This window comes from Leptonychotes weddellii, chromosome 9 (assembly GCF_054177405.1).
Source record: "Leptonychotes weddellii isolate Sample4059 chromosome 9, ASM5417740v2, whole genome shotgun sequence".
NCBI lineage: Eukaryota > Metazoa > Chordata > Mammalia > Carnivora > Phocidae > Leptonychotes > Leptonychotes weddellii.
The window spans coordinates 67386050-67399932 of record NC_138377.1 but is presented as its reverse complement, the minus strand read 5'-3'; the positions used below and the strand labels follow the sequence as shown (position 1 = coordinate 67399932).

At 40.1% G+C, this 13883-nt stretch overlaps 1 protein-coding gene and 1 long non-coding RNA gene across 2 annotated transcripts in view; both read right to left on the bottom strand.

The window, feature by feature from the left end:
* LOC145723473 (uncharacterized) overlaps positions 1 to 11939 on the bottom strand; it is an 18913-nt gene extending 6974 nt beyond the window's left edge. The window contains exon 1 of the long non-coding RNA XR_014148564.1: positions 11726 to 11939. This is a non-coding gene — a long non-coding RNA (uncharacterized LOC145723473). The remainder of the gene's footprint in view (positions 1 to 11725) is intronic.
* AVEN (apoptosis and caspase activation inhibitor) overlaps positions 1 to 12813 on the bottom strand; it is a 153324-nt gene extending 140511 nt beyond the window's left edge. The window contains exon 1 of the mRNA XM_081830840.1: positions 12446 to 12813. Within this exon, the coding sequence (XP_081686966.1) occupies positions 12446 to 12688 (243 nt within the window). The 5' untranslated portion in view covers positions 12689 to 12813. The remainder of the gene's footprint in view (positions 1 to 12445) is intronic.
* Positions 12814 to 13883: the final 1070 nt, after the last annotated feature.

Here is a 13883-nt window from a genome sequence, read left to right as displayed (position 1 = left end):
TCGATGGACATCTTGGCTCTTTCCACAGTTTGGCTATTGTGGACATTGCTGCTATAAACGTCGGGGTGCACGTACCCTTTCGGATCCCTACTTTTGTATCTTTGGGGTAAATACCCAGTAGTTAAAAGGCTCTTCCTATAATGTACTTTCCTTACGAAGTTTATCCACAAGGAAATTAACATGGATTTTTAAATATTTGTAAGCAATCTAATTTGTTTCCACCATCTCGTTAAAACAAATAAAAAAACCACAATTTCCATTTATCAAAAGAAACACAATTAATAATAATAATTTAAAAATTCAGGCCAAAATATTCCAGAAAAGAGAACTGGTTGCCACAAACTGAATACAGTTAGCCATCATCAAAATGAAGGGCCTTTGTATCGTTACTGTTATGACCCTAAAATTTTACCATTATGCTAAAAATGTAAATGTCTCTAAATACTGGATACTTGTCTATGTTCCCCCAGGGTTTTAAAAGTGTTGCTATGATGCTAGTATCTTTTACCTAGAATGATGTGTGTAACAATTTAAAAATTATAAGAAAATCATAAGAAAACAAAATTTGAGCCACAAGAATGCTCGGGCCTGGGTTAGGTCCTGACCTAACTTTACAGCATAAAGGAGCGTTAACAAAATGCTGGTGTGCTTTCATTCTTCCCTGCTAGGTTAAAAAAAGATTTCTCTAATCCCATTATTTTCCACATAAAATAAACACAGCACATTTTTACAAATAAATTATAGTTTAAATTTAATAAGTATGTTCTCTTGCCAATTCATCACTAACAGTTTAAGGAAAAAAAACATAAAATAAACACTAAAATTTCTTACAGAATCTGCCATTTCAAATATCATAATAAAAAATACAGAATTATATAATCAGCTTTAAAAATATTTAATAACTGACCCCAAAAAATGGCAAAGGTAAAAGTGGCAAGGAATCTGACGTATAGACAAGGTAAGAATAAAGCTTGATTAATATATATAACAAATTGAGTATAACCAGATAAAAAGAGAACAAAATAGTGAAAAGCGGTTCTCTAGATAAAAGATCTCTCAAGGTGCCTGGCTCAGTCAATAGAGCATGTAACTCTTGAACTCAAGGCCAAGAGTTCAAGTGCCACACTGGGTGTAGAGATTACTTAAAAAAAAAAAAATCTCTGGATACTATAATTCCTGTTTTAAAATATCTGTTGTTTGCACTGAATTATAAAGTTTAATAGACTTAGAACTAGGAGAATATAAAATCCAATGTGAATTAATGTTTGTATATAAATCTGGCCCTTGGGTGAGCAATCTCTTTTTAGCTACTGAGCTTTCAACCATTAAAAGAAGAGTACTTCAAATAGTGTAACAAACACAAATGAAACATAAAGGGTTCTCCTGTCCTGAACTCCCAAAATGACACTGCCTAAAAACACACTCGCTCTAGCTTGCACCATTTACCTTCCAAATTACCTTCTCAATGCTATTAGTCATTCAACAAACGTTTATGGAACTCTTTCTGAAAATCATAATGCTGTGTCATGTACAGGCCCTCAGGTAGCTTAAAATTAATGAAACAGACATACAAGAAGTAAATAATTAACTGTAATAAAATGAGGGATGAAAGTAAGTGCTATATGTTTCTGAAGTACCAACACTGCTAATTGAGGAAAACCAGAAGCTTCACAGAGAAAGGTGGCATTTGAACTGAGGGTTCAATAAAGGAGGAATAGGGTGCTGGGTGGCTCAGTTGGTTAAGCGACTGCCTTTGGCTCAGGTCATGATCCTGGAGTCCCAGGATCAAGTCCCGCATTGGGCTCCCTGCTCAGCGGGGAGTCTGCTTCTCCCTCTGACCCTCCCCCCTCTCATGTGCGCTCTCTCTCTCTCATATAAATAAAATCTTTAAAAAAATAAAATAAAATAAAGGAGGAATAAGATTTTGAAAAATGGGAAGTGTGAAAAATATAAGAGTAGAATATGGATTACAAACTATAGAATTCTGGCTAATTTAAGCAGAAAAGGAGTTTACTAAAGGAATTTCCTAATTCTAAAGTAGCTCCTAAAATTGATGAGAAATCTAGAGGCTGGAGGAAAACAAAAGTCAGGAAACAGGCTGTTGAGAACTCAGATACAGTAACGTAACAGAAATAGATGAGATACGATGCCATGGTAACTGCCATAGTGAATAATCTCTAATTGTCCCCCATCTATAGGTCACTGCCTCAAGATCCAAAGCCTGATAAAGGACATTAATGAGTCAACTGGCAAAATCTCAATAAAGTTAGCTAATAGTATTCTATCAATGTTAATTTCCTAATTGCAATCATTGTGCTATGATTGTATGAAATTTCCTTGCTTTTAGGAAATATGCACTGAAGTGTTTAGGGGTAAAGGGGCATTATGTCAACTATTTACTCTTCAAGATTAAAAAAATCTTTAAGGGGTGCCTGGGTGGCTCAGTCAGGTAAGTGTCTGACTCTCAATCTCAGCTCAGGTCTTGAGCTCTGGGTCAAGAGTTCAAGCCTTGTGGCTGAACAGTGCATGTATATGTAGAGAGACAGAAATGGGAGGAGAGACAGGTATCAAGCCTACCTAAACTAAAGTGATCATCTTTCCCCACGAAACTTGTTTGTACTTACCACAGTGCATGACAGCACACAATCCTATCACCCTATTATTTACATATACATCATATATAATAGTCCTTATGCATCATCTTGCCTGCTTGTCTCACCTTATTTTATAATCAAAGTACATGTGTAGAATCTTCTTTTCAAAGTAGAACATATTTGTTTGATCATACACATGTTTAAAAATTTGAATTAAAAAAAGGTAAAGTTCCACATAATCCCTATATTTTCCCCATTCCAAACACAGTTAATAGTTTGATATGTATTTATATCCTTTTAGGGTCCTAATACATGCAGGTATCATAATTTTTACATAAGCACAGTATTCTCTTTTTTCCCTTAAAAGTCTTATCACAATATCTTTCCAGTTTTATATGGGAGAAAATGTACATCAAAATGTTAACAGTGATTATTTCTGGATGGTAATTTTTATTTTCTTCTTGGTATTTTTCTGTCATTAAACAGACTAGGTCAAACTTTTTGATTTAGGAGATACTTGTATCACTGATACAAAAGGGAAGGAAAGGAAACAGACTAATTATTTTGTCGGGGGGCAGAGGAGGGAGAGAGAGAATCCCAAGCAGGCTCCACACCCAATGCAGGGCTCAATCCTACAACCTTGAGATCATGACCTGAGCCAAAATCAAGAATCAGACACTTAACCAACTGAGACACCCAGGCTCCCCAACAGATTAATTTTCACAACCGAGGAAGGCATTGTGAGAGAGGTCATACTTGAGATAAGTCTGGAACTGAAGAAATTACATAATGAAGATCATGATGTAATATGCATCAAGCACATATAAGTGAATGTCACCCAGAATATAGTAAAAAATATAAAGTATAAATTAGGTGCTAACATCTTCATAAAATGATGTGTGTAACAATTTAAATTAACCAAAGATTTACAACAATCCAAGGAGTACCTTGAAATAATAATTATTCTCTGTAATTCTTCAACTCTAATATTTCCAGAGGTCCCATTCTGCATGAAATCACTGTGGTGCCACCCACCAGAGTGGACACTAATCCTCAAGCTTTAACAGCACTTTGTTCTCCCCTCCCTGCCTGCCAGGAAGTCAACTGGAAAACAGATGAGGCACAAACGTGAGCCCCCCTCCCCACCAACTCTGTAAAAACCATCTCTTTTAGGTCTATTTCCATTTTGTAAAATGAAAAATCAACTTGTCTACTTTATTTCTCCTTTCAGTGAACGTAAAATACGTGCTCTTAAAATAACATTTCCTGGTCACCTCTTAATTCAATGATTCTCTTGGCTGTAAAGAGGAGAAAAATATTTTTTTTTAAAACAGGAATTGTTTGGGATGCCTGGGTGGCTCAGTCGGTTAAGTGGCTGCCTTCGGCCCGGGTCATGATCCCAGGATCCTGGGATGGAGTCCCACATCGGGCTCCTTGCTCAGCGGGAAGCCTGCTTCTGCCCCTCTCTCCCTCTGCTTGTGCTCTCTCAGTCAAATAAATAAATAATCTTTAAAAAAAAACAGGAATTGTTCTACAAATTCATACTGGCATAGTAAAGAAGCAACAAACCAAAACACAACTTGGAAATGATGTGAAGATTTTTTTTTAAAGACTTTTATTATTTATTTATTTGAGAGAGAAAGTGAGAAACAGCATGAGAGGGGAGAGGGTCAGAGGGAGAAGCAGGCTCCCCACCAAGCCGGGAGCCCGATGTGGGACTCGATCCCAGGACTCCTGAGCCAAAGGCAGTCGCTTAACCAACTGAGCTACCCAGGTGCCCCTGATGTGAAGATTAATAAGGGAAAATAGGAAGCCAACTTTGTCTTTCAAAAAAGATTCATTTGTCATCAAGCTTTGCTCCCAGAAAACTCGTAACTTCTTTGGAAGGACTTGAAGTTTATGTATCTGCAACAGGGATTGAGCCTTTTTCAGTAAGACTAGGCTTTAATTAGCCCAAATATCAAAGACATGTTATTTTATTATCAGCCTTGTAGTGAAAGGAAAAAATGAGGGGGAAGAATCTCAGTCCTTAATATCATGAAGCCAGCTCCTGGGATATGACCTTTCGATCAACAATAGAACCACAGATTCCAAATCCACTATTTAAATGAAACCCACACTGCATTAATTAGACTTTGAGAATGAATACTCACTAAATACTTTAAATTTTCCCCAAATGTAGCTGTTAATGATCTTTTCAAGCCAGCGATTATAGAAACCTAAATAGGGTAACTAATTATTTCACAGAATACACATGCATTAACAAAATCTCTCAACACTAGTAACTTCCCACCGCTAAATACAGAAAGGGAGGAATCACAGTACTGATAACCCAAGAATATATATGAATTTTTGGTAACAGTTCTGTCATCTCAATTATGCTTTGCTTAGGTTAATATTAAAATGTTTGCTATCCCTGGGCGCCTGGGTGGCTCAGTCGGTTAAGCGTCTGCCTTCGGCTCAGGTCATGATCCCAGGGTCCCTGCTCGACGGGGAGCCTGCTTCTCCCTCTCTCTCTGCTGCTCCCCCTGCTTGTGCTCTATCCCTCTCTCTTTCTCAAATAAATAATAAAATCTTAAAAAAAATTTTTTTTAAATGTTTGCTATCCCTCAACACAGGTTTGACTTGGTACTAAGGAAGTATTGAAGGGTGCCTGGATGGGTCAGTTGGTTAAAGCATCTGCCTTCAGATCCCAGGGTCATGGGATAGCGCCCTGCATCCGATCCTCCCTGCTCAGCAGGGAGTCTGCTCCTCTGCTCCTCCCCATGCTCACGCTCTCTCCGTGTCTCTCAAATAAATAAATAAAACTTTAAAAAAAAGAGAGAGAGAAGTACTGATCAGACATATTTGTATCAGTCCTTAATAGCAAGAGGACACAAAGGGAGGATTAAGTATATACAACAGGGATTTCATTCTATCAATCTCCTACATATTTTTTAATTTCCCTGCTGTTTGCCCATATCAATGACATGACATGGATGGTAGGGAACAGTATCCCTGGGAGTGCTGTTTTTACAGAAATTGTCTTTTAAACAATTTAAGGCTGATGGACAAATTGGTTGGTCAAATTCTAAAACAGCATCCTAGCAACATCAGGATAAAATTAAGCACATCAATTTGTGTTTCTTGTCAATGTCCTTTGGCACCCATTCAAAAGTGAAATGTTTTCTTTTAATTTTTTATTTAAATTCAATTAGCCAACATAGTACATCATTAGTTTCAGATGTAGTGTTCAATAATTTCTCACTTGCGTATAACACCCAGTGCTCATTACAACTGCCCTCCTTTAGGTCCATCACCCAGTTACCCCAACCCCCCCACCTCCTCTCCAGCAACCCTCAGTTTCTTTCAAAAGTGAAATATTATCTATATCAATTACCTATGCACTGCCCCATGACACCTTTATAGAAAATTTTCAAACCAACAAAATTGTTGAGTATTTCCATCCAAAAGAAAAAAAAATTAACAGTATTAAACCATTTGCTCTTGGTACCTCAACAAACACACACGCACGTACTCACACATACACAAATGGCTTCTAATGAAAGAAAATGAAATTTCAAAACAAATGAATCCAATGTCCCAACAAGCTCATCAATCGTACCTATAAAAGAGAAATAATTATGTGTCAGTATGGTCTTTATTTCTCCCTTTGATATTTCAAAGTGCATCAGGAAACAGTGACATCTGAATAGAAAACACATTTTCAACCACTTAATTTCTTTTTTATAAAAGTCTAGAGGGGGGTGCCTGGGTGGCTCAGTCAGTTTAAGTGTCCAACTCTTGATCTCGGCTCAGGTCTTGATCTCACAGTCATGAGTTTGAGCCCCGTGGTGGGCTCTACACTGGGCATGGAGCCTACTTTAAAAAAAAAGTCTGGAGGGGTATCTGGCTGGCTCCGTCAGCAGATTTTAGGGTTGTGAGTTCAAGCCACATGTTGCAGGTAGAATTTACTTAAAAAAAAAAAAAAAGTAAAACAAAACAAAAACATGCTGTATTGTGGGTAGGACCAAATAACCTATACAGCCTCTCTAAAGCTCACTTGCCAAGTACTATGGAAAATAATTACTACTTTTCCTAGAAAAAACAGGCTTAGTAACTAATTCCCCAGGAAACAGACCTGGTAGTCTTAAATTATGAGCTTGCCATTTCTCATCCTAGCATCAGTTAAAACAAAAATGGTGACACTGTTAAGAATGACAACAATCAGAAACCATATTCTGCAAGTGGTGCATAGCCCCCACACCAAAAAATAAATAAATAAAACAAAACCAATTCTCTGGGTAAATACATGTAATAAACTATCTTCCTTAAAAAAAAAAAAGGTAAGTAATGTGATCTTAGTCAACAGGCCCAAAATGGAGTATACATATAGCTGGGGATTCATGAAGATTTCTCAAAAAATATATGAGCAAGGATTCTTAAGTCTCAGTTACTCAATCAATGTCCAAACTCTTTCCCAAAAGCCGTCCTAGAAAGTACTTGAGGACCGGCAACCCCTTCTCCGCCATTCTCACTCTGACTGTGGTGCATTCCCTGAGCAAGCAAAGGGATAATTTTTTTAATACAGGTGTAGATGTTGAGAAAGTGTAACTCTAAAGACCGAGTAACAAGTCCTTTTGCGAGGCATGAAGTTTCCAATTCTTTGCTTTCAACAAAATTGAAGGAGGACCTACTCCGGTTGTCAGCTGACAGATCATTAAAAAAAATTTTATAATAATGATTTTGGTATATAATTAGAAAGGTATTCACAGAATTGAGTGACACATATGATGAAACTCCAACCATTACCATCTACTAATGTTTCTCAGTCCTTACACCTATAAAAATAAAAATTAGGAAGAGAATTGATTCTGAATCCTATCTCACTCAGGAATGTGCAATATTCATCCATGGATACCTACATAAATTCATTAGGGAAAATGAGATCCATTCACAATAAAATTTTACCTTTATGTGTAACAATTGCTAATTAAAATAAATTGTATATTAATCAATGTAATCTTAATTCAACCGAAAAGAAAAAAATTTTACACCCAAGCCCTAAGGTTACAAGATATAAAAAAAAAAAATCAAAATTTGTTACCAGGAAGCAGAAGTGATTGCTAAAAAGTTTTCAGGTTTGAAAATATGTTACATTGGATAAAATTCTACAGAAGATGTGGAATTAAAACATGAAATAAAAAGAAGAAATAATATAAATTTTCTCACTGCAGAAGAGCTTATTAATGTGATTCTTAAATGGATGATGGTGAGTATCAAATCACTGTAGTATTTAGACTCCATCCAGGTATAAGAATGATGTGACAGTTCTATTTAGAATGTCAAATATAGGGGCACCTGGGTGGCTCAGTCGGTTAAGGGTCTGCCTTCAGCTCAGGCCATGATCCCAGGGTCCTGGGATCGAGCCCTGCGTCGGGCTCCCTGCTCAGCGGGGAGTCTGCTTCTCCCTCTCCTCCCCACTCATGGTCTCTCTCTCTCTGAAATAAATAAATAAAATCTTTTTAAAAAGTCACTATGCACTTAATTAATTAAAATGTCAAGTATACAATATGCTGGAAATTTTATGTTTAATTTTATGTACAAGTCATACATAATTTATCAAAAAAATTTTAAGAATACTAGCAAAATGTATCAATAATGGAAATATGTAAGTGATATAATGGTCAGTGAGAAAAGCAGACCTCAAAACAGTATACATTAGCAAGGATAAAGATGCCAAAATAGTTTTTGAGGAGTGGTCTGCAGCAGCAGGGTAAAGGGCCAATTCCATAGATTACCAAGAACTAATCTTTTTTTTCTTCTTTTAAAGACTTTATTTTTAAGTCATCTCTACACCCAATCTGGGACTCAAATTTACAACCCCAAGATCGAGACCCACATGCTCTACCGATTGAGCCAGCCAGGCGCCCTTTACCAAGAGCTAATCTTAAAGCAATTTTCTTTTAGGACACTTGAGCACGTTCAGTTGCTAACCAAATTTACTTCAGACTTTCTGAAAAGGGGGAAATACAGCCTAGAGGCTGTCAAGTGTGAACTTTAGTAGGTCCTCAATCTCTGTCTGGCTGACACAGTGAGGGGGACTCCTTTCAGCAACCATGAAGGAGCAAGTGCTTTAGAAACCTGCCAGCAACTTTGATCAGACATCTTTTCCTCTTCCAGATTCACGGTAAGCTTGACCATCAAAGTCAGAGATTTCCCTTTTACTGAAATAGAGCAATGAAAATGTCAAGGGCATCTAGGATTAATTATTATTCAGGCAAAGGATTTATATTATTGCTTGCAAAGCAAAACTTTGGTCGGGAAAAAAAAAAATACCTCCAAGTTCTTACTAAAAGCAGCTGCCGTATAAACGTATAAACGTGGAGCAAGAAAGCAAAGATCTGCTCTCATCCACAATAACTGAATATGGTATCAGTACTACTTCAAATCCTTATTACCATTTTGGGACATCAGGAAAACAAAAGTGTGTGAAAGGATCACACAACAGTCCGCCACACATCCCTTTTCAAATCTCAAATCACTCCAGAGGCGGTTTAGGGAACTAGCTGAAAAAACAGTTCTGGAATCAAAATGCCTGGGTTGAATCCAGGTTCTGCCATTTTCTGGTTGCGTGATAATGGATAAGTTACTTAACCTCTCCTAACTGTGAGTTATCTGTGCCTCAGTTTTCTCACCTCATGCTAAGTGCTCAATAAATGTGAGGTACTAGGAGGAGGAAAAAAGAAAAAAACATTCCAAGGACTGCCATTAGGCCTTGACGCCCTCTCTGTAGTAGCTCATCAAAAAGAAAAATTTAATACTAACAAATCCTAGCATTTTTTTTTAAGTTAATGACTACATCCAGGGCAATACCAGGCTTCTAGTGGATATTCAATGAAGATAATTAGCCTTATGATATGCTTACCCAAACTCCATAAACTTAGGGTTCATGCCATCTACAGAGGGAATGATTTAAGTGCAAGAGACTAGCAGACACAATGTGCTCAGCAAAGTTCCCCTGGAGTACGACTTGTCTCGAAGTTGTTGAGTTTTATTTTGTCTTGATTTCCATGTATCAACCACATGTGTATAGTGATCCAAAGTAGAAAGCAAAAGGCGTAAATAGTATTAAATTCTGGAGTTAGGTAACTAACTGGTCTTTACTTGGCTAAACCTCTATTATGAATTGTTTTCTTTCTGATCATTTCAATTACTCACCATTTGGGGCACAAATGCAACATGGAACATGAGAACAAGGAGGCCTCAGGCAGGGCAATCAGTTTTGTCCCACTTAATCGTTAGGCACCAAGAATGGTATTCTTAGCAAGTCTAAAGATGACTGGTACTTCAGAATCTAAGAAGTGGAAGGAACTCAGAGGTCACAAACCAGACCAAAATGAAGGAGTAATCCTTCCAACGTCTCTTCGTGCAGCTTGGACTGACAAGAGGAGGGCAGGGGTAACAGGTGGAAGCGCTGGTGGCCGCAGCTGTGATGACCCAAGCACCGGGCCACACATTCACACACGCTAACACACTGAACCATGAAACTGGGAAGTGAAAAAAATCCCAAAAGAAAATATAAGATGGGATTTTTTTTTTTAAGGCTATCCCAAAAAGGGATAAAAGCCTAAGTGTTAATAGAATTGGTTACAATATCAGCATATCAAAAAACATATTATTTACTTTCTACACGATACACCACCGTTTTGGTCAACTGAGTTCCACAGAGATGAGTAAAATAGAAGCACCTTCATTCACTCAATTCAAGAAGTTAATGACACTTGTTATTAAAGGCCTATGTGCCGGACGCTTCAGTCAGTACCAAAGGTACGATTACTACAATTACTATTAAAACATGATCCATGAAGCCAGAGTGTCTACCTTGTTCTCAGTAAAGTGGTGACTGGTTCACAAAAATGTAAGCGATAAAACAGAGTTGAGTCAAAAGCAGCTTGGTATAAACCCCGGCTCTGACACTAGTTATAAAAGCTTAGGCAAGTCAATTAGCTGAGACAAACCACAAAAGACTCTGGACTCCGGGAAACAAAATGAGGGTTACAGAAGGGATGGGAGTTGGCGGGATGGGGTAACCAGGTGATGGGTATTAAGGAGGGCACGTGTTGTGATGAGCACTGGGTGTTATATGCAACTAATGAATCGTTGAACTCCACATCAAAAACTAATGATGAGTATGTTGGCTAATTGAACATAATTTTTTAAAAAATGAAAATTTTATATATAAAATAGATATAAAATGACATTGTTATAAAGTTTAAATAACCTTAAGTTGTTTAAGAAGTAAAGTTGTAATCAAGTTATATATACATATATATGCAACATATACAATTGAGCCTTGCATACTTCCCAGGATAGGGGTGCCATGGAAAAATCTATGTATAACTTTTGATTCCCTAAAAACTTAACAACTAATAACCTACTGTTGACCGGAAACCTTACCAAGAACAGTCGATTAAGACATATTTTGTATGTTACATGTATTAGATACTGTATTCTTACAATAAAGTAAGCTAGAGAAAACATTAAGAAAATCATGAAGAGAAAATACATTAACAGTAACCAAAAAAAAAAAAATCCCCATATAAGTGGACCTGCAAACCCATCTTGTTCAAGAGTCAATTGTATAAAGTTGTTATAAGGATTATGTGTTACAGAGTGTGCACTAGATTGATCTGAGTTTCCATCATTCCTGCTAAACTGAAACTAAGAATTTCTTCACAACACAATCAGATTTTACTTATTACCTACCGTAATCCTAACCAGGTTAAATGTGTTACACTTAATTTTAAGTTTTCTAATTTTGTTTCAAGTAATTGTATTTCTGTATAAAATTACTATCTTTAGGGACACCTTACCTACTATGAGCTCAAGATACTCCAAACATTTCAGTAACAGGAAATTTTGCCTCAACCAAAATTTTTTTTAATCTATGAACGCGAGAATTCAAATAGATGACAGTTTTGTAGTACACATTTTAAAATAACAGAACAGCATAAAGAGACTGTACTGAAACCCCTTTAGCTGAAATCAATCGAGTAAGAGTTTGCCTATCATTCCCTACTCGAGCTGTAGGAAGTGTCCTTCTATGAATGTGTGAATAAGGTCGATCACATTGCTATTAAAATTCATACCTGACTGCTGAAACATCTACTTCCAGATTGAAAATTTTTAAAAACGAAGGGCAGTGACTCCTGATTCCTATACATATATAATAAAAGAGAACTATGCTATTGAAAGAGAACGGTGCATCTGATCCCGCCCCGAAATACTATGGAGTCCAGTCCATGGGGGCATTCTCTCATTCAGTAAACCTTTATTATCCTATCATGTGCTAGGCCTTGCACAGTGAACACAACCCCCACCCCCACCCAAAAAAAAAAAAAAAAATCCCTTCCCTCCTAATAACAGGTATGCCTGCCGGTATTGTAAGGCTGCCCAAGTCTCAGCTCCTCCAGACCAAGCCCTGGCCACACCCCCACCCCATAAGGGTCAATCACACGGACACCCCACCCGAATTCAAGGGGTGCGCTAGCCTTGCAGCCCTGACACACAGCCTCGGTCCCTGGTTTCTTAGCTATTCCGGTCTCAACCCCTCCGGCAGGCTGCGGACCGCCGAGAGCCGCCACTCCCACCCCAGCTCCGGGGGGAGGTAGCCGGGGAGGTGGGGGGGTTCACCCCTAGAAGCGCCACGTGCACTCCCGGCGCGCGCCCCCGCCGCCCTCCGCTCGTCCCGCGCAGGCGCGGGAGCCGCCGCCGCCCGGCTCGCGCGCGCCCCCTTGCCTCGCGGCCCGCCCCTATCAGCCCCGGTCCCACGCGATCACACCCCGACCCCACCGGCCGGCGCCTCTTACCGGCGCTCTGGCCCCGGCGCCCCGGCCTCCTGGCTCCCGGCGGCCGCCTCGCGGGGCGCTTCCTCCTCGGCCGCCGCGGCCGCCTCGGAAGCCCCGGCCGCGACCCCGGCGGCCGCCACTGTCCCCGCCGCCGCCGCCTCTCGCCACTGCCCCTGCGGCTCCCGCCCGGTCGCGGTCTCCGCCGGGCCGGTCACGGCCGGGCCTGCGGCCGCGGCCGCCCCGAGCTCCTCGCTCCGCTTGCATCTGGCCGCCGCGGAGACGCCCTGGCCCCACCGGAAACGGGTGGCTTGGAGGAGCTGCGAGCGACGGGCCCCCGGTGGCGGCGAGCGCGGGGTGCGGGGCCGGGGATGGAAACCGGCCGCGGCGGGGGCGGGGCCCGGGGCCTGGCAGGTGGGGCCGGAACCGGGGCCCGGGGAAGGCTGGGGCTTCAGAGTCAAAGGCCCGACTTAGGAGAGGGAAGTGGGGGAAACGGTCCGTCTGGGGGAGGGCCGGTGGCTTAAGGATGGGTTATAAAGTAAACGGGTGGGTTCAACCGTTTGTATAATAGGAGCTCGTTTTTGTTAAGAAAAATACGAATGTGAATGTATTTGCATTAAAAAAATCTAAAACGTATATACCAAAATGTAATCAGAGGTTAACTGTATGGTGAGACTCCCAGTGAGTTAATTTTTCCCTTTTTTCCCCATTTAATCTCCTGATTTTCAAGAATGAATGTGTATAATTATTAAAATTATTCTGAATTCAGGGATCAGGAGGAGGTGTGGAGAAAAAGGCGGGTGGGCCCCAGGTGAGAGGTGTGGCCTACAGCAAGCAAGTGGGATAGCACGGGGCAAAAGTGGTAATGGACGGAAGGGCTCCCAAGTCCTGGAGAGAACTGTTGTAGAAATGGCTAGTTTAGGGCGCCTGGGTGGCTCAGTTGGTTAAGCGACTGCCTTCGGCTCAGGTCATGATCCTGGAGTCCCGGGATCGAGTCCCGCATCGGGCTCCCTGCTCGGCAGGGAGTCTGCTTCTCCCTCTGACCCTCCCCCCTCTCATGTGCTCTCTGTCTCTCTCATTCTCTCTCTCTCAAATAAATAAATAAAAATCTTAAAAAAAAAAAAGAAATGACTACTTTAGCCCACACTTACTGAGCACGTGGGTGTTTAATTCTATCAGCCCTGTTAGGTAGGTGCTGCTGTCATCCTTACTTTGCAGATGAGAAGCAGCCCTAGAGGTTAAACAACTTGCCTTATGTGGTGAACCCGCATTTTAACTCAAGCGGGCTCACTCCAGTCTATTCTTGTGTGTGTGTGTGTCACTTATTTAGTAGAAGTTTTTGAAACTCATCATGATTTAATATTTTTTATTACTACGTAGTAGTCCATTTTTTAGTCCAGTCTATTCTTTTAACCAGGGGGAAGAAGGGCAATTGGTTATATGGATACATGGAAGCCATCTT